The sequence below is a fragment of the Simochromis diagramma genome, unplaced genomic scaffold, assembly GCF_900408965.1.
Source record: "Simochromis diagramma unplaced genomic scaffold, fSimDia1.1 OVJJ01000293.1, whole genome shotgun sequence".
Lineage (NCBI taxonomy): Eukaryota > Metazoa > Chordata > Actinopteri > Cichliformes > Cichlidae > Simochromis > Simochromis diagramma.
This window is the reverse complement of record NW_024386801.1, coordinates 23288233-23313495: the sequence shown is the minus strand read 5'-3', so window position 1 is coordinate 23313495 and position 25263 is coordinate 23288233. Positions and strand designations below refer to the sequence as shown.

The 25263-nt window shown below is 40.8% G+C and overlaps 1 protein-coding gene across 2 annotated transcripts in view; it reads left to right on the top strand.

Moving 5' to 3' along the window:
* The window catches only part of LOC120730318 (craniofacial development protein 1-like), a 49335-nt gene that overhangs the window by 8521 nt on the left and 15551 nt on the right, over positions 1–25263 (top strand). The window contains exon 7 of one of the 2 annotated variants that reach the window (XM_040026633.1): positions 625–5384. In XM_040026633.1, the coding sequence (XP_039882567.1) occupies positions 625–715 (91 nt within the window). In that variant the 3' untranslated portion in view covers positions 716–5384. Of the gene's footprint in view, positions 1–624; positions 5385–20066; positions 21844–25263 lie in introns of those variants that run through there. The other variant, XM_040026635.1, reaches the window with a different exon arrangement.

The window sequence follows — 25263 nt, the reverse complement described above, 5'->3', positions numbered from 1 at the left end:
GGCTGACCATAAACATTAATCTTGCATTTCTAAACAAAGCAGTCGGTTCATTTCAGCACTGACCAGCATCATACCAAGAGCAGTGCAAACTGGCATCTCAGCAATCAGTAGATCGAGTAGTGAGTGTGTGAATAGTCTGCCAACCAAAACAGTACAGTATGTTATACTGTATTTTTTTTTTTTACAGTCATTACAGTTTGTTTTTTAAAGATGCAATACCAGAGAGTTAAAAACAGATGCTCTGTTTACTGACATGAGGCATTTTCATTGTGTTCCACTGTCTTTGTAGAAATGTGAGTAATCTGGCTGCCTGTAAAACAAGATGCATCCTCATCTCATCAGGCTGTGAACATGCAGAGTGAGGCAGCAGTGATGAGTCACAAGATGACTTTTACAGCTGCACACTTGTGCCAGTTGCACACTGTTCTACTAAACTCTGCCCCTGTCGTTCACAATGAATGAGCTCACCTAGTAGCACCTTATGCATATATGTGCAATAGAGCCACCCTCAAACAAAGCTGGGGGTGACACTGTGCTTCTTTAGTAAATGACAACAGCCTGCAGTACCTGGATTGATAAAAGTAGGTCTGATGTTTCTGTTCTTTTCTGTTTGTGTGTGCTTAGGTATGTGGAGCGGAAGAATTTCTTGGAGCGCGTTGACCACCGCCAGTTTGAATTGGAAAAGGCAGTACGGCTGAGCAATATGAAGCAATGACACAGACTGACAACACACACTCGCACAGAGAACAGATTTTTTTTTCTTTCCTGCAGCTCTTTCTTTCTCTAATGAGACAGGTGCTGTTGTCCCTTTACAGTGAGCTCAAACTACTGTTCTCGCTCGAGTCTATTTCAGGCCCGGTATATTAATAGGCTCAGTTTGTATGAAGGAGGGTTGCTGCGTGTGCTTCCATCCTTGTGTAACCAATAACGAATCTCAGACCTTAACACTGCATCCCTCCTGCTTCCTCAAGTGGCTGATTTAAGACCTCAAGGATGGATTAAAAACCACACTGGTTTATTATAATTTTTCTTTTTTTTTCTTTTCCTTTTTTTTTTTTGCATAATTTCTCTCTGTTATTGAACTTTCATACCACTCAGGATCTGGGAACATTACACCATCTATAGTGTAAAACCTGACAGGCCAAGAAGCACAAGGACTCAGACAATCTGTCTGTCTTGTTAGGGTAGAGGCTGTAATTATGTATCTTTGTTGGTGCTGACCAAAACCACAAACACAATAATTTTGTTTTCAGTGAGCTCAAACCTGAGCCATGCAGTAGTGGTAATACTCACCATATTGATGACTCCAAAATAGCTGAATCATAATATGGTACGTTACAGCTGCTGTTTATTAAAAGAAAAAATGTTACTTCATCCATAAGACCGTTAAGTACCTCAGTCTGGTGGCTGATTCACAGATCAAAGTGTACTTCGTAGAATTTTAGTATTAGTAATAGTATTTTTTTGTTTGTGATAAGCAAACGTATCCGTTAGGTTCAGTGGACAAATAGCTGCAACAGAAAGTGAGACTGATTGGACGTTTCTGTGTTTCCTGGTCCTCGTGTGTGTGTGTGGTTGTACCTCTGGTGTTTTATCAATTAAGGAAAACTGTTTGAACTGTCTTATTGCTTTCATCAATAGAATCAGGATAGTTTTGTGTTTAACATTATTCAGATTATCATGGAAACAAATCTGTATTTTGCAGAGTTTGAAGCTCATTATAAAAACCACTGTGTACAGTTAGCAGTTTGTAGTGTTACTGATTTACAAAAAAAGGCCCTATTATTAACACTGCAGACATATGACATTTAAATGTTCAAGAAAAAATAGTTTGCACATCACATGTAATGATTCTGCACATATAGATGAACAGAGTGAGTCTTTTCAGTAGAGATGCACCGATCGATTGGCTGGTTTTCAGCTGAACGGCGGTGACCGTGAATGTGCGAGTTCTGCCTTTCCAAAAGTGTAGCTACTGCATTCAACAACAACAAGTGCAGTTCTCCCACCCACAGCAGTGCACACACTCAAATCAAAATAAACGAGTCATTTGATTTCATGCCAGTATTTTTAATGAACCAAAATGTAGTGATGATTAAATAATATGTGGTTGTCAGTGTAGCATCTGAAGTTTTCTTATTTTCACAGCTCTGCCAATTTGTGTATTAACACTTTCAAAGTCTTCTCTCACTATTTAAATAGATTCAGCTGAACTGCAGGTTGTGGCAGCTGAAAGTAAAACTATTGCTCTGCTGAAGCTTCTGATGATGACCTCTGAAAGATGCTAACAGTGTAGCTAACAGCAGTAACCAGAACGTGCAGGTCTTAAAGAAACTGCAAGTGGGATTACTGCAGCATAGTTACAGCTGTGGTAACCGGGTCACTGCGTCATGGAAGAAGATGAGACTGAACCAACATTGCTGCAGTCATCTTGAAATACCACTAGCAAGCACTGCTAGATTTAAAGAAAAAACTATGTTTATGTTTCTTCAGAAACACTTAAATCCATGTAAATTTAGAGAACAAGAACTCTTATTAAGGATTGGTGCTGATATTAGCAGTGTGTAAGGACAAACACAAACAGCTGGGTGAAACACATTCATGTCAAAGCTTGGTCCAAAACATTTGTAGCTGACCTTTGAACTTCTGGCATTCTCCACAGCAGCTTCCCACATCACTTACTTAAAATACACATTGACCTCGGGGTCAGTGACTGTGAACCCCACATCAAGCGCTGCACATTGCTTTGTGAACTTGCTCCCTGAGACACTGATAGACAAGTGTTGAGCATTGCAAATTTTGTGGAAAGTGGTTGGTTTGCCTCAAGATGAAAGCGTCTGAGCTGTGATTTTGGTTATTTGTAGTTGGTGTGAGTCACTGGAAATTAGCATACGGCGCAGCATGTTTACACACTCCAGACAAGAAGTAAGATGTTTCAAGTTTAAGCCCTGGGGGACTGAGGCAACCGCTTGCAGTTTCTGTTGAAGAGTGGGAGGTGACTGTCCATCCATTCATCCTTCCTTCTTTCGCTTATCCTGGGTCGGGTTGCAGGGGGAGTAGCCCAAACAGAGAAGCCCAGACCTCCCTCTCCCCGGCCACCTCCTCCAGCTTGTTCGGGGGAACACCAAGGCGGTCCCAGGCCAGCCAACAGATATCTCTCCAGCGTGTCCATGGGTCTGCCCTGGGGTCTCCTCCCAGTGGGACATGCCCACAACACCTGGCATCCTTGTCAGATGCCCGAACCACCTCAACTGGCTGGTCAGTCGCCTCCTTTCACTGCTCCTTCACATCGAAAGGAGGTTCACTGACCTATTAACTAAAATCAAAAAATCCAAACTATGGAAACTTATTGAACTTGATGTTGGTACTTAACGAAAGCAGAGGTGGGTGGCAACATGTAGGTATACCGATAATACAAGCTTTATAGAAGTGCACAGGATTTTGAGGAGTTTGGATTTTTTTTCTGGTATAAGAACAAAAACAGCTATAGCTGGTCACATGACATTCTGAAGTCAAAAGTTAAAGATTGCTTGAATTTGAAAGTTTAAAAAAAAAACCTAAACATCCATAGAAATCAAACAACACAGCAGACAAAGCATTTTATTTCATTCATAGACACGCTCCCAATTTGGCTTTGATTCTGAATTTTATCTGTAAGCCCAAAGACTAGTGGCATTTCTCCCATAGTCACCGTTCATTAAAAGAAAATCATAAAATATTATAAGTCAGCAACTTTTGGCACAAGCATTATATGCAATAAACATATATTTTATCTTTTCTCTTCTGCATATCCAGTTAAGTGGCTTATCCCAGCTGCCATAGGGCAGGTGGGGGACACACCGTGGCCAGGTTGCCAGCCTGTCACAGGGCTAGCACAGAGAGGCAGACGGCTATTCACACTCAGTTTTAGAATCACCAGTTAACTTAAGCGCATGTGTTTGGACTGTGGGGGGAAGCTGGAGTACCTGGAGAGCACACATGGGGAGAAGATACAAACTCAGCACAGCAAGGCCCCGGCCAGATGAATTCGAACCCAAGACGTTCTTGCTGTGAGACAACAGTCCTAACCATCGTGTAATTCCTGAACATGAATTCAGTTCCTGCATTAACACCATATTTGTAACATGAAGCATGCAGGAGTATAGTTTCCAAATCTAGACTGTAGCCCAGGAGTGGATGAGTGCATGATGGGGGTTTTATTGTTGTTGTTTTTTTAGAAAAAAGATTTAAACTTCTATGATCCACACATTTATTTCTTATTTTCTACATTCTAAAGGCAATGTGTAAATTTGATCAGGTGAAGATCATCAAAGTGTGTTTTATTTGATCCATCTTTAAATAAATACAATAAACTCAAAGGTCTATTGATTGTCCTATGCCAGTTTTTGTACACTAATGTATTCTCTTATTCTAGCAAAGCAGGTACTATAGCTGTCGTTGGGGTTTCAGTAAGCAGAGATCAGCACAGCTGTTTTTGAGTCTGGTGTTTTATGAGAGATTTAAATGCATGGACCTATAATGGTGATCTTGTTAAATGAATGTTTTCATTAATTAATACTCCATCTGTTTTCTTATAATTGAATTTGATACAAAGTACCCATCTCCTGAGAAAGCTACCCAATAACGGATGATTTTTCCAACTTCATTTCTTCTTCTTAGCCAGCGGGTTCTCCGCTGTCTGCATGTTTCGGGCTCTGTACCAGCAGTGCGGTGCTGTTGGTGCTGTATGTCATTCATACTGCCAAAGGCCAGCAGCACGGCTGGTACAGCAGTTGTCTGTATCGGTTATCGGTGGTAAATGGTCACGAAGACGCGAAACCGCTGTAGTCTTTTCGTGTATTTCTGGAAACACACCCCAGCATACCCCAGAGGGTAGCACGCATGTATCGTAAATGTAGGCCGGTCCCTTTAAGGCAGCGCTGGATGATCCGTGCTGGAGGACGGCGGTAGACCGGGACAGGCACGGCTCTCCTCCCGGTGGATAACGGCACAGACCTGACAGCACGCTGTTCTGACGAATGTGCGCGGTCCCGGTCCCTGTGGCCGAGCGGAAGCTTTTCTAAAGATATCCTTGAAGGAATCTGGGACAGAGAAGGGAGCGGCAGGAGACGAGGCGGAAGCCGGCTCTGCTGACACTCAGGCGGCAGCACAGGCTTTCATGCTGCCGCTACATCCCGCACTAAAACACTCCGGTCTGAAGAAGCCCACAGCCGCCGTGTCCGGCCGGACCTTTGCCTTTTCTTTGGAGCTAACTATGGACGGGATAACAGAGGACTGACACTTGGAGAGCTAGCAAGAACAATTGGTAGTGCTAAATAAATCAGCAGCAAGCGACGAAGCACCGAGCGGTCTAAAGCAGGAGCACCAGCAAAATGTCTGTTCCTGTGAGTATGTCAGCAAACACGTCGCTGCTCGTCTCCCATGTTTCATTTTTGCCGTTTTCTGTGGAGCAGGACGGAGCACGCATAACACTGACAGCTGTCTCACTACAGCACACACCCAGTCACATAGCTGCTGTTAGCCTGGCACCGATTGAAACAGCTACACACTATAATTAGCAAAGATGTAATAAGCATTTCTAATTCATAAATGGACTGAGAGCCTATGGCTGATGAGGCTAACGTTGAGTGTACCTTTAACTAGTCTCTGCCTGCTAGTAAAGGACGGTGACGAGCCAGTGTGCCGGAGCTCTGTGAGGCCTGAGCCTGGCTCTGTGGTGGGCGACAGTTTGTGTGTGTTTCTGGGCTGGACACACACACACACACACACACACTGGTTGTAATGCATGTATATGTGTGTGTTTTGGGGGTGGACACACACACACACACACACACACACACACACACACACTGGTTGTAATGCATGTATATGTGTGTGTTTTGGGGGTGGACACGGACACACACACACACACACACTGGTTGTAATGCATGTATATGTGTGTGTTTTGGGGGTGGACACGGACACACACACACACACACACACACACACACACGGACACACACACACACACACACTGGTTGTAATGCATGTATATGTGTGTGTTTTGGGGGTGGACACGGACACACACACACACACACACACACTGGTTGTAATGCATGTATATGTGTGTGTTTTGGGGGTGGACACGGACACACACACACACACACACACACACACACACACACTGGTTGTAATGCATGTATATGTGTGTGTTTTGGGGGTGGACACGGACACACACACACACACACACTGGTTGTAATGCATGTATATGTGTGTGTTGTTGGGTGCCAGCTGCATTATTTGGATGTTGTAGCGGCGGATGTGAGATGGCCCTGATGGAGCTGTGCTGCTGGTCTTTATCGCATTCCTTAAGCTCTCATTTAAAAACAATTCCTGGAGGCTTTACCGTGGGCGCGTGAGTACGCGCGCGCACGCGCCAGTGCTGTACGGTGGCTGTTTGCCAGAGAGTACTCAGCAATGCACATGCTCTTACTTTAGTTTGAATTGTGCTGCTTCCATTGTTAATGACGCAGGTTATTAACACCGGTGCTCAGTGGTCCTTTTAAAGAAGTAATGCGATACTTGTTTTCCGCGTGTATAAAGGAAATCTTTGTTACACTGCTGTTGTGTTAATCTGGAGTGTTGCCTGACATCCACGGTGACATTTTCCTGGCCTATTTGCAGCGGGACTGCACACCTAAAGGTGGTACAGATGATACATTCAAAACAAAAATTTGGTGTATATTAAAAATCTGAATTGACAAAACAACAATGGAAAATTAATACAATTAACAAATTTACTTCATTCACCTAATTTCTGCCCACTGGTTTAATTTCAGCTCATTGTAAGAGTCATGACTTTTTCTTCTGGTGAATGCAGGCATACAGAAGACCAATAATATCAATGGAGCTGTGGACATGTTATATTACTGAAAGTTTCCTAACAAGTGTTGCTCAGAACATAATGAGACAGAGAAAAGCTGACCGGGCCTGCAGGTCGTGTCAACTAAGCTGTCTAAAGTTTTTGGTTGCCTCCTTGTTGCCTCCACACAGTCTAGCTCTGATGCTAGCTAATGGCTGGTGTGGTAAACACGGACTAACACAGAGGTGAGATGAACAGATCAGCACTCTTGTTGTGAAAGTCTGAGCCGACATTTTGAGTCAGGGTTGGACCAAAGTCTCTGTGTTAAATGGATTGGCTTTTATAGAGTCCTTGTTTTTTAGCTTCAGTTCTTTAAAAGCACTTTACACTACAAACCAGAGCAGAGAATGGGGTCATTTAGTATCTTTCCCAGGAACACTTTGGAAAAACAACCTTTCTATTAGATTACACAACCAACTTCCTGATCCACTGCTCACTCCACACTGTGCACTCCAACAAAACAATGGTGTCATTTGAGGTCAATAAAGCTTTAGGTAGTTATGATACCACAGTACGATATAGTTAAATCTATATACATATGTACATATTCATAAGTAAAGTATCCAAGGATTACCTCCCTTTGTGACAGGTTTTCAGCGTGTTCCTGTAGTGAATCACATCCTTCTGTTGTTAATGTCTTAATTTCTTTTAAACATGCAATGCTGATCAACATTAGTCACGTCCTGTTATTTATTGTTATATTTTGATAGAATAGAATAAATATTTAGGGATTACATAATCTTTGTTCTTTATTTATCTTTACAGTAGATTGTCAGTATGAGACAATATAAGATTTAAACATTTCCAATTTTTTTTTTTAGCAAAACATCCAGATCTCATAAAACCTAACAGCAAACAAAAATCACTCATCAGAACCAAACAAATACTAACAACACAATGTTTATTGTGTTTACTGAAGACTTAAAGATAGGATGAGAGTGACAGGTGAGCAGCAGTGATGTGAACTGACAGCATAATGATGATAAGTGTGTTTCCTTAAGAAATGCATTGCTCAATAATCAATATCACACATTTCTCTGAGTAATACAGAAGTCTCGCTGTCTTAGATGTGGAGAAATCTTGTTATTTAGAACACATTAGCGCATCACATCTGCACAGTGCAGGTTTCTTTGGAACACTTATGATTGCGTATGTCATTAGGCATGTTTTTAATGTTATTATTTTAAGTCTCCTAAGTAGTTTTAATCAGTTATTACAATTATTATAATGATTTATATGTTTTTAATTCATTTCTTCTCATTCAATTTATTATGTAAGTTATTAATAAACTTGAGAAAATGAATAGCCCTGCCCCATCAGCACTTAGATTAGATTATACATGTGCAGTTATTGCACAGAAGCAGGGAGAAGAAAAGATTCCAACTACAAATATGTAAAATAATCATATTCAAGCACTATATTTATTTATTTAAAACCCAGACCACTGGAAACATTGAAAATCCGATCTATCGTAGATAATACCTGTAGCATTAATGCAACATAGAGCAGGTTCATCTTAAATGCAATGCAATAAGTCTGTTAATCTATATCTATATGTCTATGTGTCAGTCTTAATTAATAACTTTGTTGTCACTATGTTGTTTTTATTCTGCTTCAAAAGAACAAATTCTGCAATGTGTGACGTAAAACCTGAGCAGCACCAAGCACGGGTAGTTGATGAGTAAATCTCAGAATGCTACTTGCCACACTCTTGGGTAAATGTTGTTCCCAAAATAGTAAGGATGAAAACAATGTTGAGTCCATTACTGTGTTCTGTCCTCTAGCTGTGCCAGACAAATGCACACACAAAGCATTTTTTGCCAGCAGTATTCTGTGAAGACCCACCACTACACAGCCTATAACTCTGATGCTCTGTCTAGCCCCCTAGCATGTGGTCTGTGTGTAGTAGCTTTTACCAGTCTCCTGTGAGCTACCATTAGGCTAATGTAAAAAAGCAACTATGTGATAGTATTTACAATGAGTAATCCAAAGAAAACCCTCTGACAAAAAGTCTGTCCATCCAGCCGTCTGTCTTGTTCTGCTTATCTGGGTCTAGTTCCCAGGGGCAGCACTCTAAGCAGGACTCTCTCTGTCGGCCACCTCCACCTGCTCTTTTAGGAGGACAGTGAGGCATTCCAAAGCAATCCAGGAGACAAAATATCTCTATTGTGTCCCAAGTCTGCCTATGGACATTCCCAAAACACCTGAACCGGGAGGCATCCAGAGAGTGTCCTGGCCAAACGAGTAAAACACCCGTTTGGCCTCTTTTTTAATGTGGAAGAGCAGGGATCCTACTCTTAGCCCCTTCCAATTGACTGAGCTCCTCATCCTCTTTAAGGGTAAGCTCAGAAAACCTTTGACGCAGATTCATTTCTTCCACTTGTATTATAGGTGAGGGTGGAAAAGTAGGTGTCACTCAGCTCTGTCTTTAATACAGTGGACCAGTGCAGTGTCCAGATCACTGTGGATGTTGGACATGAAGTCACGACTCTGCTTGTGATCAAGACCCCAAGATATAGATTGGTTATCATAAATAAAACGATGAAGTTGCAGAACGTTTGTAACCATGAATGCAGAAAGTGTCTTTGTGCTGTGTGAAACTGGAGCCTTTCCTTTTCACATGAAAATGACTGTACTGTTCAGGTATGTAGAAGTCGAGCACACTTTGAGAGGACTTCTAAACTCAATGGTACTGTCACCATGTGTAATCTGTTGCTAAGCATGTGTTTCACTATTGTGGGAAATGCAATACCCCAACAGTGCCATCATTTTCCACTCATAATTTGGTTCAAAAGTTAAAATTCAACATCCAGTATTAATGTGTGCATTTCTTTTATTGAGAACATTTTCTAACTTATCTGTTAAAATTCAGACTATGTTGGATAACATGAATAATTTATTCGATAATTAGATTTTTGCAGTTTGAATGAAGTAAAAGACTTCCTGTTGGCCTGATATAAATGAAAAACAGGCCAAAGAGTCTATGCACACATTGTAGAAGTGGAGAAGATATGAAAACCACCAACTTTCTCTTCATCATATCAAATAACTCCACCTACCGGTCTTTAAAAGAAGGACATTGGTTTATGTTAGATTGTGTCAGAAAGACAAGGGTTGAGTCAGTTTTTGTCGTCAATGGCGAAGGCAGAAGTGACACACAATGTCTGCGCCATCAGTGTCTTTACAGTCTGAGTTGTGATGGGTTTTCAGAACAGATGGTGCTACTGTGATGACAAGAGTCAAGGGACAGCGCCTACATCATCAGAATACACTGTGTGATACAACATTTTAACCAGTCTTCTCTGATTTCTGCCATTTTTTTTATGTGAGGTTCCAGACAGTAGCAGACCTCCTCAGTTTTGCTCTGCACTTACTGAGTCCACTCAGTAGGGCAAAGCTGGCAAACAGGTCAGGCTTCTTAGGTATACACCCCAAGTATCCACAAGACCTGAACTTGATGGGGTAACACACTGATTGCATGTCCTGGATTCTTGAATCCCTCTAAGGTTGCTGTTGAGCCTTAGGAGCAGGTAGTCACTCAGTATTGCTGTTCTCCAAATGTGAGAGTTCTGTTTACAGACCAAATGCAGTATGTCCCAATTCAGAACTGTTGTGATGTAATCAGCTGGTCTTTCCTCTGGTTAGAAATCCATCCATGCATCTGTTAGACAGTGCTAACCACTGCGTCACTATGCACCAAGCTTCCTTGAATTCTTGAATTTCTATCATTGAGGACTTTCTCTGCTTATGTAGTGCGCAAACTGTAGGTGTGGAGAGTGACTGATTGGCTACTTAGGGAAAAGGACCTTTTCTCTCTCTATCTAACTACAAACACACACGCACACACACCATCTTAAATCCCACCTTTCGCCAGATCTTAACATCCTCTGTTGAGATGTTTGCTATGAAAAGTGCAAGTGTCGTGATGAAACGTGATGTGTGACAGTTGGGGACAGGGCTTTACGTGACGGGAGATACTTCAGTTTTATTTCTGATTTATTCTGTGTGGGAAGCCTTTTCATAAGATGGTAATTTAGATGTTCATCTATCTTTGACATCTTAAGTTGTCTTAAAAAATAAATGTGATCTGTGAAAAGCAAGAATAGGAGTGTGCAAGTTTATTTTGTCTAGCACAAACTCTTCAGGCAGTCTGTCCATTCGTCCCATTCTTATAAACACGGTATCTCTTGAGCACTTTCAGTGAATTCTGCAAATTTAAACCTTCGCTTGGACTGAAGAAAGAACTTGTTATATTTGGTCAATGTGACCAATTGTTCTGCTTTATTGAAGCTGGATTTGGAATTATCCAGATAGTTTAAGGCTTATACCCAAGTTTTTAGTATTATAAAGGGACCGTCACTTCTTACTGTGGCGCACCACTGCTCCAGAATAGCTTATCTTCCAAATTAGAGACAACCATGTAGGAAATCACATCTTTTTTTTCTCAATATTTTTTGCCACTGTTTTGTTCTACAAGCCTGAAAACATATGATCCTAAAACAGAACACCTCTATTTGTTCTTATGGACCTTATATCAGATTTGCATGTAGTCTTGGTGTTATGTTTGATGCTGTTTTTGAAACACCACCGTGGCTGCACTTGAAAGAATGAAAAATGTTGTGTTGAAATAAAAAATCTTAAACACAGTTAATGCTGGAAAAGACACTTGGAATAGGTGCGAGTCCACCGAACCAGAATTAAGTGTGAAACTGCAGCTCCGCAGGGCAGCTGTAGTCAGGTCAGCAGTGATAATTTTAAGGTTACTAAGCAGGAATTCTCCTATGTTTTACCTTTGCTATAATAAGGATAATTTAAATGTTTAGACTGGTTTTGTAGACCTCTGCTGGAATAACAATTATAATCCATCAAATTTTCCCGTGTCTTAACGATAGAGTAATGATACTCTGTTAACTTGCACAGACAGAAGCGTTGCCAACTTTCCTTTCTGGCTTCAAATAGGTTAAACTTTATTAATATAGTAGGTGTTGTACAACTAAACACTAATGAAAGTGAAAATGTAAAATGACTGGTATTTATGTGCTGCTCACTGATGCTTTATTTTATACACTTGGGAAACTGTCTGTCTTACATCCACACTCAGAGTTAGTGTGGACGATGTCTTCATTTCATTGATGTTGTCAGTCACAGAGCTGTGAGGGGGACAGGCAGGGTACACCCCGGAAATGCCGCCAGTCTACCACAAGAGAGACAACCGTTTACGCTCAGATTCACACCTTTGGACAATTTAGAATTACCAGTTAACCCATGTCTTTGCACTGTGGGAGGAAGCTAGAGTTCCTTGGGAGAACCCACACAGAATGACCCAAGCTGGCCTGTGGGTTCAAAATCTGAACCTTCTGGCTGTGAGACCACAGTGCAAACCACTTTAGCACCATGCCACCCCACCTTTCTGCCAAAGGATCTTAATCTGTTCTTCCCTTCTACCTCTACACACTGGTCCATGGTGTGGGATGGCATTTGTGAAAACTAAATTGCTTGGCTTGTGGTTCACAACCAATTCAAAGAATAGGAGCTAGACTGATTGAACTCATAAATCTGGTTCTTTGTGTGTGTGTGTGTGTGTGTGTGTGTGTGTGTGTGAGAGAGAGAGAGTGAGTGAGAGAGTCCAGCCAAGTTGCACTCACCCTAACTGCAACTTGGCTATTTGCAGTTAGGGTTATTTTTCCATTTTTACCCACCAGTTAAAAATGATGGCTAAAAATACTTTTTTTTTTTTTTTTTTTTACCTTTTTTTTAAACTGGGTCATTTTTCTGTACTGATCATGTCTGATTTGCCCCCAACAAAAATAGGAGCTGACATAGAAAGGGCAGATACACTTTTGGTATCAGTGATGTTAGTCAGATTCACAGCAATGTCCAGTTTTTTTTAACCACCTATCCAATTCAGTGTCACTGTCATAGCGCACCGAGAGTACAGAAAGCTGGTATGCTATGTAGCAGCTGGAATGGTAAATGGTAAAAATCCATCCATAATCCAGGTAACTCTTATTTTCTGAACGATACAGAATAAAGAGCAGCCAGGCTACGCTGCTAATTAGGCTCCTGTAAGGGCAAGAGGTCAGCGAGGCAGCCTGATGCTTTAAAAGTCATCAGTCAAATGTTAGCATCAGCTCTAAAGCCAAGAGGCACACAGAGTCAGGTGAGATGGTCGTTTTCATGTGGTGTTTGCTTCTGTGACGTCTTACAGATTTATGCCATCCTAGCAGTATGCAGTAGAAAGTGCAGAAAACAGACGAATACTCTGCTACTGCATACTGGGGCAGAATGCTAATTAGCCTACTTTACTTCTGATGGCCTATAAAAAGACTGCACAGCCCTGGGAGAGCTTTTTGGGACTTGTCTGTCGTCTTTCTTTTCCTCTGTAATGTAACTATGTAAATGGATCTGTTTATTTGCTAGAGTTATACTTCCAGTCCTGGGTTAGGGTTAGGTAAGGCCTGGGAGATTCGTTTTAGTAAGAATTCCTGGTCCCAGCGGGTTATTAAAACAAGGTATCTGAGATAAACGGATTACTCTTTACATTCATGTTCAGTATTAAGCTCCTTTTAATTTCTTGCAGTGTAAACCTGGCAGGTTTTCCTCTTCTGAACAAATTCAAACACGCACGCCTTTTAGCACAACTCGAGCCAAGATGACTAAAAGAGATGTTTCAAAAGACCTCAAAAACCTGTCCAGAGGAAACAAACGTTTAGGAAAAGAAGAAAAAATTAGTATGTAGAACTTGTGGAAGGAGGGTGCCTGGAGTTGCCTCTTCCTGCCTTGGCTGATGCAAGTTTTATGTTACAGTACAAGAATGAATCATCGTTGTGTTTGTCAGCAGAAACAGGTTAGACGTGGAAGAACTCGGAAAAAAGTTTTGTTTATTGTATGAATGACAAAGAAGGCTCCCGCTGACTGAGTGATTTGATAAACTGTGGTTTAGGTATTTAAATGCCGTTTTGAGACATCTATTATTCACCACCAAAATATTAAACAGCATGGGATAATTTCAGTGCTTTGAAATGTTTTCAGAAGCATTTTTGACATGCAAATATTCAATCTTCAATATTAATGCACAGGCTTCTATGATAATGACTAGCAAGTAGTCAGTAACAACAGGGTAGCAGATACATTCACACTGTAAGTCCCACTAGCACCCCCTCCAGTCAGCTGTCGTTGCACACAGTGATTATAAGGACTGTTCAATGCTGGAAATCAAAGTGATATCTTTTCTTATTATCTTCAAGCATGTCCAGCAGGGAGACGGAGGCATGCCACAGAACCATCACATTATTTAGAATTTCTTTCCCATTCATTTTTAGTAATCGCTGAAGGTAAGATCAGGAGGAACCACAGTCAGTACAGCTGGCTACTTTAAAGACGTGATATCCTTGAAAAATATAACTGGTAAAACTAAACGGGTGTCATCAAGTCTATTTGGGTGCACTTTTTACAAAACAGACAGTGTAGTTTTTTAAATGATGTTACAATGAAGAGGACTTTTTTTTTCTTCCACCTCTACAGTTCAGGAACACGGTGGGTCTGAGGCCCATCGCAGCTGTCACATGAGAGGAGGTGGAAAACACCCTGCACAGGTCACCAGTCTGTCATAGGGGTGACACAGACTGACAACCATTCAGCAAATATACAGGAAGGAACACGCACCCTGCACAGACAGGCTGTAGCTGGCTGGTGGACTGGAATCCAGGACCTTCTTATTATGAGACAACTGCCCAAACTACTGTGATTGGAGACATGTTAAAAGTTGCTGAAAGTAAAGTATTGCTGGGCAGGTAAAAAACATACTTTGCATGTAATCAGTGATACTGGAGACAGTCAGTGGACTGTTAGTAGTAGAAACGAAGCAAATTTTTTCATACTCATTATGTCAGAGGACAATATTTGAGCCGGACCTGCATGGAGTTTCCCATAAATATGGACCGTGTGTGTACGTGCTGGAGTTCTTGGCTTGTTTGTAGCTCAATGTACTGTCCTAACTGTGTGCAGGGTTTTGTGTGTGCATTTAAATTTTTGTTCTTTTGGGGGTTTTTTGCACATGCAAGTGCAAGTTTTTTGTCCAACAGGTGATTGGTGAGAAGATGCATATATAATAATTAAAAAGACTGACTTCTGTGTATAAGTATACAAACTGAACTGTAATGGCCGATGTATTGCTATCTGCCTCTCATCCTATAGGCAGTGTGTAATGCTGCCTACAATGGTTGTTATTGTGCTTCGCTGTCAAAGACCTGATTGTCAGACAGTAGAACAAAGAATTCCCTCTATCAGGAAAAAGTCTGTGCTATGAGGCTAATAGAATAGGAAATATATTTTTGAAGGTTTTAGACAGCAGTTCATTGAACTCGCTACTAGACATGAATGTACTGAAACGGTTTTGTTCTTTTTTTCAGTTAAGAGTTTTGGTATGCCTACTTCTCATACTACAGCCACTCTACAAGCCAGTATCACAAAGTATGTGATGCTCAGCTCTGATTACTACCTTTAAATGTGAAGGACCAGGTCCTTAAATCACAAATATCTAGTGATGTATCTGCCGTATTAGACCAATAACTGCTTGAAACATTGGGTAAACAGAGCATACTACTACATAGTACTACTCTCTGCTCTATGTAGTACATTTCCAGTGTTTGGAGGTTTTTTTTACTGTTGCACAGACAGTTTGCCATTTAGGACACAGTTTTATGATAATGGCCCAGATGGCTGTAGATGGCTGTAACCAAGTAGTGAATAGAGTGTATTGACACCACACAGTCTGATACTGAAAGAGACTACAGTTGACGAAAAAGACTGTTGACCTCCAGGATAAAAGCATGAAAGACGTAACGACAAAAGTCTTTTAGACAAAGAGCTTTTTTTTTTAAACAATTTCACTTAAACTTCTGCTGTGAGTGTGCTGACGCTGATTACATTACTCTGTTTGTGTGGGCAGAGCAAAGTGGAGGGGTCAGTGGGGATTTTTGAAATGAATGCTTGTGATATGGACATAATTTTGTTTATACATCACATAGATGGAAACAAAGCTGTGTGTGTGTGTTCACATTGTCTTGAGCAGGACAAAGTTGACACTTCTGCTGGCTCATAGATGATGTTAGCTGCTCCAGGGCCAGTATACCTGCTATGTTTCATATGCAACTACAACTTTCCCACCTACACGTTATCCCACTCTCTGCTGCTCGCCCAGCAGCCAAGGGTAGATTTTGTGTGTGATTTTGAATCCGAACAGTGATCTGCAGTGTGGCTATGCAGTCAAAGAAAGAATGTTCCTGTTTCAAACCTGCTGGCTAACGTGGGCCTCTCTGTGTGGAGTTTGCATGTTGTGATGTTGAACGTAGGTGTCAGTGTGAGCATAAATGGTTGTCCATCTCTTTGTATTTTCCATGTTATAGACTGCAGACCCATCCAGGGTGTTTCCTGTTTCTTGTCCCATGGCAGCTGGGATATGCTACCCTCAAATGTATAAGCAGTGAAGCAAATGGTTGAATAATGAGTTCTTTCTCTTAATTTAATTTACGCTTGCGGTAAATTAGAAAGAACTCCCAATCTGTTTGGCTGAATGTAGGTTTTGGGTTTAACCTCCTAAGACCTGAACTCTATCATGGCATGTGTTTTTTAATTCTCTTTGCTTTTTGGGCTGATTGGTACGGTGGCCCCTAGAGACAAAGCACGTACAAACTCCAAAACACTTACAAACTCCAAATACCACGCACAAACTCCAAAACACGTACAAAATCCAAAACACATGCAAAATCCAAAACACGTGCAAGCTCCAAAACACTTACAAAATACAAAACACATGCAAAATCCAAAACACGTACAAAATACAAAACACATGCAAAATCCAAAACACGTACAAAATACAAAACACATGCAAACTCCAAAACACATGCAAAATACAAAACACTTGCAAAATCCAAAACACATGCAAAATACAAAACACGTGCAAACTCCAAAACACTTACAAAATACAAAACACATGCAAAATACAAAACACGTACAAAATACAAAACACGTGCAAAATACAAAACACGTACAAAATCCAAAACACTTGCAAAATCCAAAACACATGCATACCCCAAAACACATGCAAATTCCAAAACACAACGGAAGTGCTCCAGGACGCTAGGGGCAGTGTTGAGCTTTTGTTACCTAGTAACTACACAAGCCAGGAAGTACCAATGACCGGATTTGGGGCCTGCAGCCTTAAAGGCCGCATTTTAAGGCCGATTACGTCACAGCGACGTCCCAATTCAAAGGCTGCTCTACATGCGGCCCTCAAATGCGTCCTTAATTTCCCTGAATTTTAAGGATGGGTCGGTGTAGCCTTCATGGCCCAACATATCCCAGACTTCATAGCTCGGCGGTGGTGTGGATAATTTAAAAAACGGCGGAAGCGGAGCGGACGAAGAGTAAACTTTCAGAAGTAAGTACTGAATATTATGTCACTTATTTATGTGCAAATGTTTTTATAATGAAGAACATTAAAACATTACTGTTAGCAACATGTCGGGAAAGTTATGTGACATTAGCAACGTTTGTACTAACTTGGTTTTAAAGCCTTTACTTCAAAATATTCGCCGTTCAATAGCTGAGCTTAATCTTACAGAGAATGTGATGATTTTATGCATAATTAAAGTCAGTCATGTCAGTCAGCTGACGGTTCACTCGTTAAGCTGAAAGAAAGATGCTTTAATCACAGGAGTCACACGTGTCCACTGTACCATCTGGGAATTCTTCTTGTTTAGCACTCGTAATAACACAAACACTAAATCCTCCTTCTCGTGTGCTGTTTTTTAGCAGTGTATACACCTGAGACTGTCACCTGTCTGTCTGTCCTGCACTCTCTCTCTTTTTCTTTCTCTCTGATTGTGGAATAAAAGTATGAACATGTGTTTATAAGTTACACTTGTGTTTGAATCCTGCAGCTTATCACACATTTGATTTCTATGTGTGACACCTGCAAGTGTCCAGAGTGAGGACAGACTGAGGGACCCACTGCTGCACATCATCTGTGAGGCTTTGCACCCCTGATGATCCACCAGGACAAACTCAGCAGTATGTGAGGAAGAGGAGGAGGAAGAGCCAGCAGCAGCTGACAGATGGAGAGAATAGACAGACTGTTCCCTGTTTGTGAAGGACTGCTAGGAAAGTTTAACATAACTAATTGTCTGTCCTGAATCAGTCTTATTAGGTAATGTTCAAATAATTTGATCATTCCAGTGTTTTCAGTGTGGGAGAAAGTACCCAGGGCATTCAGGTTACACACTTTGAAAGGAAGCAACAAGTTTAATGTTCAGAAAAATAAAGTATGTATCAGCAGCAGAATGGAACTAAAAATAAATGTTTGTTTCAGTTCTATGAAGCTTTGAGTATTTTGGATTAGTAGTACTGCTGTGTTTGTTGCATCATATTGCTGTAATTGTTTATATGCTTTATATATTCTGAGGTAAGTTGATCTATAGTGTTACATCATATTCTGTAAGGATGTTATGTGTTTGTATACTTTCTTCCCAGTTTGACCCATTTAGCAGAATTCAGCCTGTTTAAGGCTCTGATATCTATTCTGTATGACTTAAAGCAGTTATGACATGGTCTGATTTTCTAACCCAATAAAGGAATGTTTAATATATCAGTCTACCCTTCATTCTATCAGAAACAGTTATCACAGCTTGTACATTTTCTTTTTACACATGTATGTAAGCATTGAGCCAAATTTAGTAATGCCAACATACTGAAGGAACAACATTTCTCTCTTATATATGATACACCTATATATGCACTGTCAATATACATTTTGAACCAGCTGCAGATGTCAGAGTAACAACTGACTGACCCCCACATAAAGTGCGTTACAGTAGTCCACAGGGGAAGAAATAAAAGCATGGATCACGGTTTCAAAGTGCTGCCTAGGAAGAAAATATTTCACTCTTGCCAGTCGCCTTAAATGATAAAAATGGACTGGTTCAACTTAAAACCAAGGGCAGTAACAACAAGTTTAAAATAAACTTCCAGGGGTTCCAAATGAAAAGAAGAGGACTCACAGGAGCCACTGGGTCCAAACACCAACAAATCTGTTTTCTTTTCATTCAAATTTAAAAAGTTTAGAGCCAACCAAGCTTTAATGTCATCTAGGCATGTCAAGAGAGGTTTTATTCAGATGCCATCCTTCTGCTTCAGTGGCAAATAAATTTGGCAGTCATTCCTATATACTTGTCTTTGAGTGAAGATTTAAGGTGGTAAGACATGTAAATAACTGCAACTTGAATCTGTACTGAAGCTCAGTATTTGACACAGAGTTCATGTTCACTGCTGTAATAGCTAATAATGACTAATATAATAACCATAATATTGGCCATATTATATTTACATTACCAAAGTGATATGACTTTAGTCTCATGAACAACATTAGCTAATTGTTATTTACTAGCTAATCTTAAATGACTGTTCAGTACAGAAATGAAGCCCAACAATCATGTTTTACTGTCCTGTGGTCTCAGCCTCAGATACTTATCAAATCACACAAAGCTCTTGTAGAAACAAACAAACAAATGAAAAAAATATGTTCTCCTTCATTTCTGTCAAACAAAGTTGTATGACACGTTTCCAGCTGTTAGTATCATGGTTGCTAGGCAACCTGGGAAGCGCTACGGAGACTAGAGCCCATGTGTTTGCAACAAACTTGCCGTTTATTTTGCAAATCGAGCTCAACACTGCCCCTAGCGTCCTGGAGCACTTCCGTTGTGATTTGGAGTTTGCATGTGTTTTGGAGTTTGCATGTGTTTTGGATTTTGTACGTGTTTTGGATTTTGCATGTGTTTTGGATTTTGTACGTGTTTTGGATTTTGCATGTGTTTTGGATTTTGTATGTGTTTTGGAGTTTGCATGTGTTTTGGATTTTGTATGTGTTTTGGATTTTGCACGTGTTTTGGATTTTGCATGTGTTTTGGATTTTGTACGTGTTTTGGATTTTGCACGTGTCTTGGTGTTTGCATGTGTTTTGGAGTTTGTACGTGTTTTGGAGTTTGCATGTGTTTTGGATTTTGTACGTGTTTTGGAGTTTGTGCGTGCTATTGGGAATTTGTAAGTGTTTTGGAGTTTGTACGTGCTTTGTCTCTAGGGGCCACCGTAGATTGGCACCTGATGAATGTAAAAACAAAGAATTACCAGATGTTTTTTAATGTGAACATGTGAACATGGTTGAAAATTGGTGTGATCTTGTGACCTTTGCCCTAAGCCTTGACGAATCTTTTCATTGACGTATTTGAAAACCTTTGAAAGAGTGCTTTCACTATAGAGATAGTTGTACTTGTGCTGACTTCTTACCTTGCATCTTAGAAGAGGATCGATTTTTTTCCGGTGTAGGAATTGCTCAAGGATACATGGAGAATGTATGCCTTCACAGAAAGCTTCTCTATGGGTGTGTCCCCAGATGATTTATTGTCTATGGAAACCGACAGTCTTACAAACTTTATTACTTTATTATTACAGGTTTATTACATTCAGTCCAGGGTGTCCAAGAGGCCGTTCAAGGAAGGAATGGTAGACTGACTCCTGGTCCAGATCTCTTGGAAGCCACTCCAACTAAAAATATTAAATCCACAGCCATGTGGAACTCCTGATCTAGTTTTGAATTGACATTTTTTAGTGCTAAACAAACATTATTAGTAAAAGTTATGATAGCTTCCATATGCCTGTCCTGTACTTTTTCACCTATAAAGATATAGAATGAAATTATTTTTTCAAAAACAGTTCTTGATCGATGGTAAAAATAAATAAATTAAAAATATTCCCATTATTTTGCTCTTTTTTTCTTTCCCCATCTCCATCTCACTCTATCCTTAACCTCATCTTCTGTCTCATTTTCATTACATCCACTAACCTTCTCTTTTCCTCCTGCCTGGCAGCTTCATCATCCACTGTCTGGTATAGCCACCCTCCCCCTTCTGCACATCTCCATACCACCTCAGCCTTGTTTCTAACTTTGTCTACAAAAAGCTGAATCTGAGCTGTCCCTCTGTTTTACTGTTTTCTATCCTGTCCCCAAATCTGTATACTCCTAGTGCCTTTCCCAAGCCTGAATAAATGGGGAGGGTTGTGACAGAAGGGGATGTGGCATCAGATCTTTGCCAGGTCAGACGTAGATCAAAAAGGAAAGTAGTTTGTCTCTGTGTCCTTTATTCCGAATTTATATTTTTTTCAATAATGGAAAAACATTCTTTAGAGGCAGGGAAGTGCCTGCAGACAATTGGAACATCTTTTCAGATTTTTGGATTATAAAGGGTTAATTGATTGTCACATCCACTGAAATACATTCATGTTAGTCATTACCTCTTTTAGGCTGGGTGCCAAAGAAATGCCAATCTGACAGTAAAGACAGTAAAGCTATGCCATGTTCCCTAGCGCCTGTGCATGAGCATACCAGAGCACTGACACGCTTTCTCAGCCTGGGAGTAAGGACACTGGGAGGGCTTATTTGCATGATAAGAGCTCCTCAGGCCAATAGACTGAGTGGACAGAGGAAATATCATGATTCAGCAGGAAGTGACGTGTCGGGTTACACACTCCGCCCTCTTTTCCACAGCAAAGACAGAGAGATCAAGGCAGAAAGAGGGGACGAGGAGGGTACAAGTAAATGAGGCAGGCAGCGGTCTCATTCTTGCTGTGTGAGATCACACAGGGGCATTATGTGGAGATCTGCTTGACTGTTGAAAACAAGACTGGACAAGACAAAAGAAGAGATACGGAGAAGGAAAATAACAGGGAGGGTTGGGAGAAGGACATAGGAAGGAAGGAGGGTGAAGGAGGGGACTTGGAGGAGTTTGGAGATCTTTTGGATCTTGTTGCACAGAGTCTCACAGGGCTGAGCTAAAGCCCTGCCTCGGAGTTAGCACAGCTGCCTTGCTTGGGACAAAATGAACTATCTGGTGAGTGTGTATGACAGTTTGTTTTCATGCAGAATCACAGCCCATACAGCATGCTGCCTCTTTAAGGTGATCCTTTTTTTCTAGCGTTTGTTTTACTCCTTTAGTTTCAGTGGTTTAGTGTGTTTTAGCAGAGCATGCTATACCCCAGCTGTGAAAGCACTGTGAAGGAGAGAGAGCGAGACTGGATTTAACATTTCTTCAGTGGACCTACCTTTTGTTGGCTCTCAGCAGGGTGTGTGTGTGTCTGTGTGTCTGTGTGTGTGTGTCTGTGTGTACACAGCAACATTTCAGGCATGCCATTGCATAAATAAACCTTGTAAGTTATGTGCTTTAAGAAAAAAAATATCCAAAGTAAGTGAAATTTCACACTTCTAAGTTGGATTGCTGAATATGTATTTCAAAGTATAGCAAAACATAAGTCACTAATGCTTATAGTTGTTAAAGATACAAAGCTACTGGTTCTTTTAATCTTTTTTCTTTGAGTGCGTTTTTGGACAGAATCAGAGCACACAGAGCCGCCATATTCACCACATTTAGCTGTTTGGTTTTTCCACTATCCTTTCCACTTAAAGCCAGAAGCACAGGCTTATGTTGAAACAGAAGCCCCAGTGGACCTAGAAGGAGATTTTGGGGGGGCTTTGTGATTGAAAAGAAAGAGAAAAAAGAAGAAAAAAAGGTCAGAGAGATGTGGTCTGTTGTTTTGCTTACTCAGAGGAAAGTAGGGAGAAATGTAGGTCTTATGGCCAACTGACAGTCAAAGGCGATCCCTTGGTTGAGTTAAGTGAGCAGAAATCAAGGCAGAACAGGATGCCATGTGCTGATACAGAACATGACAAAGATTTAGCTCAAACAATGGAGACTTGATGACTGGAGAGACAGAATTATGGTTTGATAGGGAGGGGGGAATTTGTTTGATAGAAAGAAAAAGACTGCTCCTTCCTTGCTATTGTTTCTGAATGTTGGCTCAACACTTAGTGTGTGTGTGTGTGTGTGTGTTTGAAGCAAGTACACAGTAAGGAATGTTGCACATAGTTAAATACTGTAGAGCAGATTGCTGTGTTTGTAACGAGTAATTACCTGCCAGTAATTAGTGTGTAATCAATATGAAATAAGATTCCAGTGTCGTGTGATTTAGATGCAAGTCTCTCAGACCTTTTCCACTGACTCCACGAGCCTGCCCTGTCCTGTTAGTGTGTGTGTGTGTGCTTTAACATATTCACTTTTAGTGAAAAATAAGGGCTGGAGACAAACTGCATTAGCATTAGCTAACCAGCAACCACAACAAGATGAAGATGTGTTTAAGCATATAGCCCTCTTGGACTCGAAAGCAGCCTTTCTGTGCTTTCAGATATATCACACAGTTAAGTATATAAGGAACCACAAAATCACAAGTGGTATATTTAGTGCATCCAATCAGTGATTAAATGGATAAGGAATAATGAAATGTTTGGAGTCGCTCTGAGACCACAGCATTTATTAAAGTCCAAGAATACAGCCTCTTCCTAATGAAGTAAAACATCATAGTTTTTGAATCAGTTACTCAGATTATTTAGGTTTTGATACTAAATGAAAAATGCATAAATGGCTGGTTAAGTATTAAACAATTGATGGATTACGCCTTTTATTACTTCATAAATATCATTAGTAAGACTGTGTTTATTTTTATAACAGTTATATTTCAGTTTAAACATAATCTACCATGTAAAAAAGTGTGAAATAGGATTTAAAAACATATTAATGCATCATCGTTTACCAGAATTTGGTGCATATGGTGCATTGTCAGAAAGGTTAGCGAACACTTGAAGCTCATAAATGTCTTTAGAGATTATATAGTTTGTTTTATTTTGATGCTAAGATTTTCACTGGGAGTGGGCAGAAAGGAGAGGATTAGAAACGAGTGCGTCAGACGGACGGCTCCGTTGGAGTAATTTGAAGACAAGGCTGAGGTGGTTTGGACATGTGCAGAGGAGGGAGAGTGGGCACACTGGTCAAATGATGATGAAGAGGGTGCTGCCAGGGAGGAGGAAAAGAGGAAGGCCTCAGAGGAGGTTCATGGATGTAGTGAAGGAGGACATGCAGACGGATGGTGTGACAGCGAGGGATGAGTTGGAGGCAGAGGGACTGCTGGAAATACTTAATGTGGTTGAGGTGCGATAACCTCCTGTATAAAACATGCAGCAGGAAACAAATGTTTCACCCACTGTCCAGTGATTAATATTAGCAGTGATTTCAGCAATCCCTCACCTGATGGACTTAGAGAACAGTGGAAAGTGGCTGAGTGAACACAGGAGATGGATATTGCTGTTCCACCCCCACTCCCAACTGCAAGTATAAAGATAGTATTATAGTGCAGGATGATGCAGAGATGCTCTATTATCATCATGATTAATATTACAAGTGTAAGGCACTGTGATTGTCACTGATGCCTCACAGCAAGAAAGTTTAAGTTCAAACCTCCAACCTGGTGGTCTGGCTTCCACCCACAGTCCAAACACCTGTATGTCAGCTTAACTGGTCATTTCAAGCTGGCCTTAAGTGTGGAAGTGAGAGCTGTTTGCATGCCTTAGTCCTTCCTCACCCAGTGCAACAATGCAGCGTAGTAATGTGTGGATGGTGCTGTATGTCACATGTTATTCATTACAACTGTATTAAAACTCAATTTACCCTTATGGATTGAAATATACATATAAACATATAATGATCACTATTAAGATTTGCCAGAGATCTTTACTGAGTCAGCCCACACCTCTGTCAGTGTATTCTGCCCTTACTGATTGAGTCATCCAGGCCTGACTTACAGCAAGAATTTCCCTCTGTCTCCTACATGACGCTTGACACAAACAGCAACACCATCTCTCTGTCTTAAGCATACCCAGCATCTTTTGACTTTTGGTGATTAGGTGTCCGCCATCATTTACCAAATCTCACATAGACTGAGCCAACAAACACAGTAGGATAGATGCTATCTTGTATTTGTAATAAGTCGAGGGTTGAATCCGTGTCACTGAGGTGCTGCCCATATACCAGCCAAGTGGATCCCTTCTTCTCATGGAACCTATTATGCCTGAAGTCACGGTCCTGTATCAGGGAAATACGTCAAATAATCACAGTCAGAAGTCACACTGTGATAGCTGTGTACCCAGTTGTGGCTGGTCTGTATATGTATTGGTAGGAGTTTCTTTTTCAGATTGCAAAAATTGGGCCGATTGCACTAAATTGAACTGGAAAAAAGCAATTCTTTATTTGGGTCCAGCACCACTGTGATAGTTGCAGCTAGGATTGTCAGTCTGTTTGGAGTTCTGTGCGAGATGATATCAGAATTAGCACATATTGGCATGGGTGGGCTGCTCTAAACTTTGAGTGCAGTACCAAAGCTTTGGCTACGTCCTGCAACTCTTGACTTAGACCTCACTCCAAATG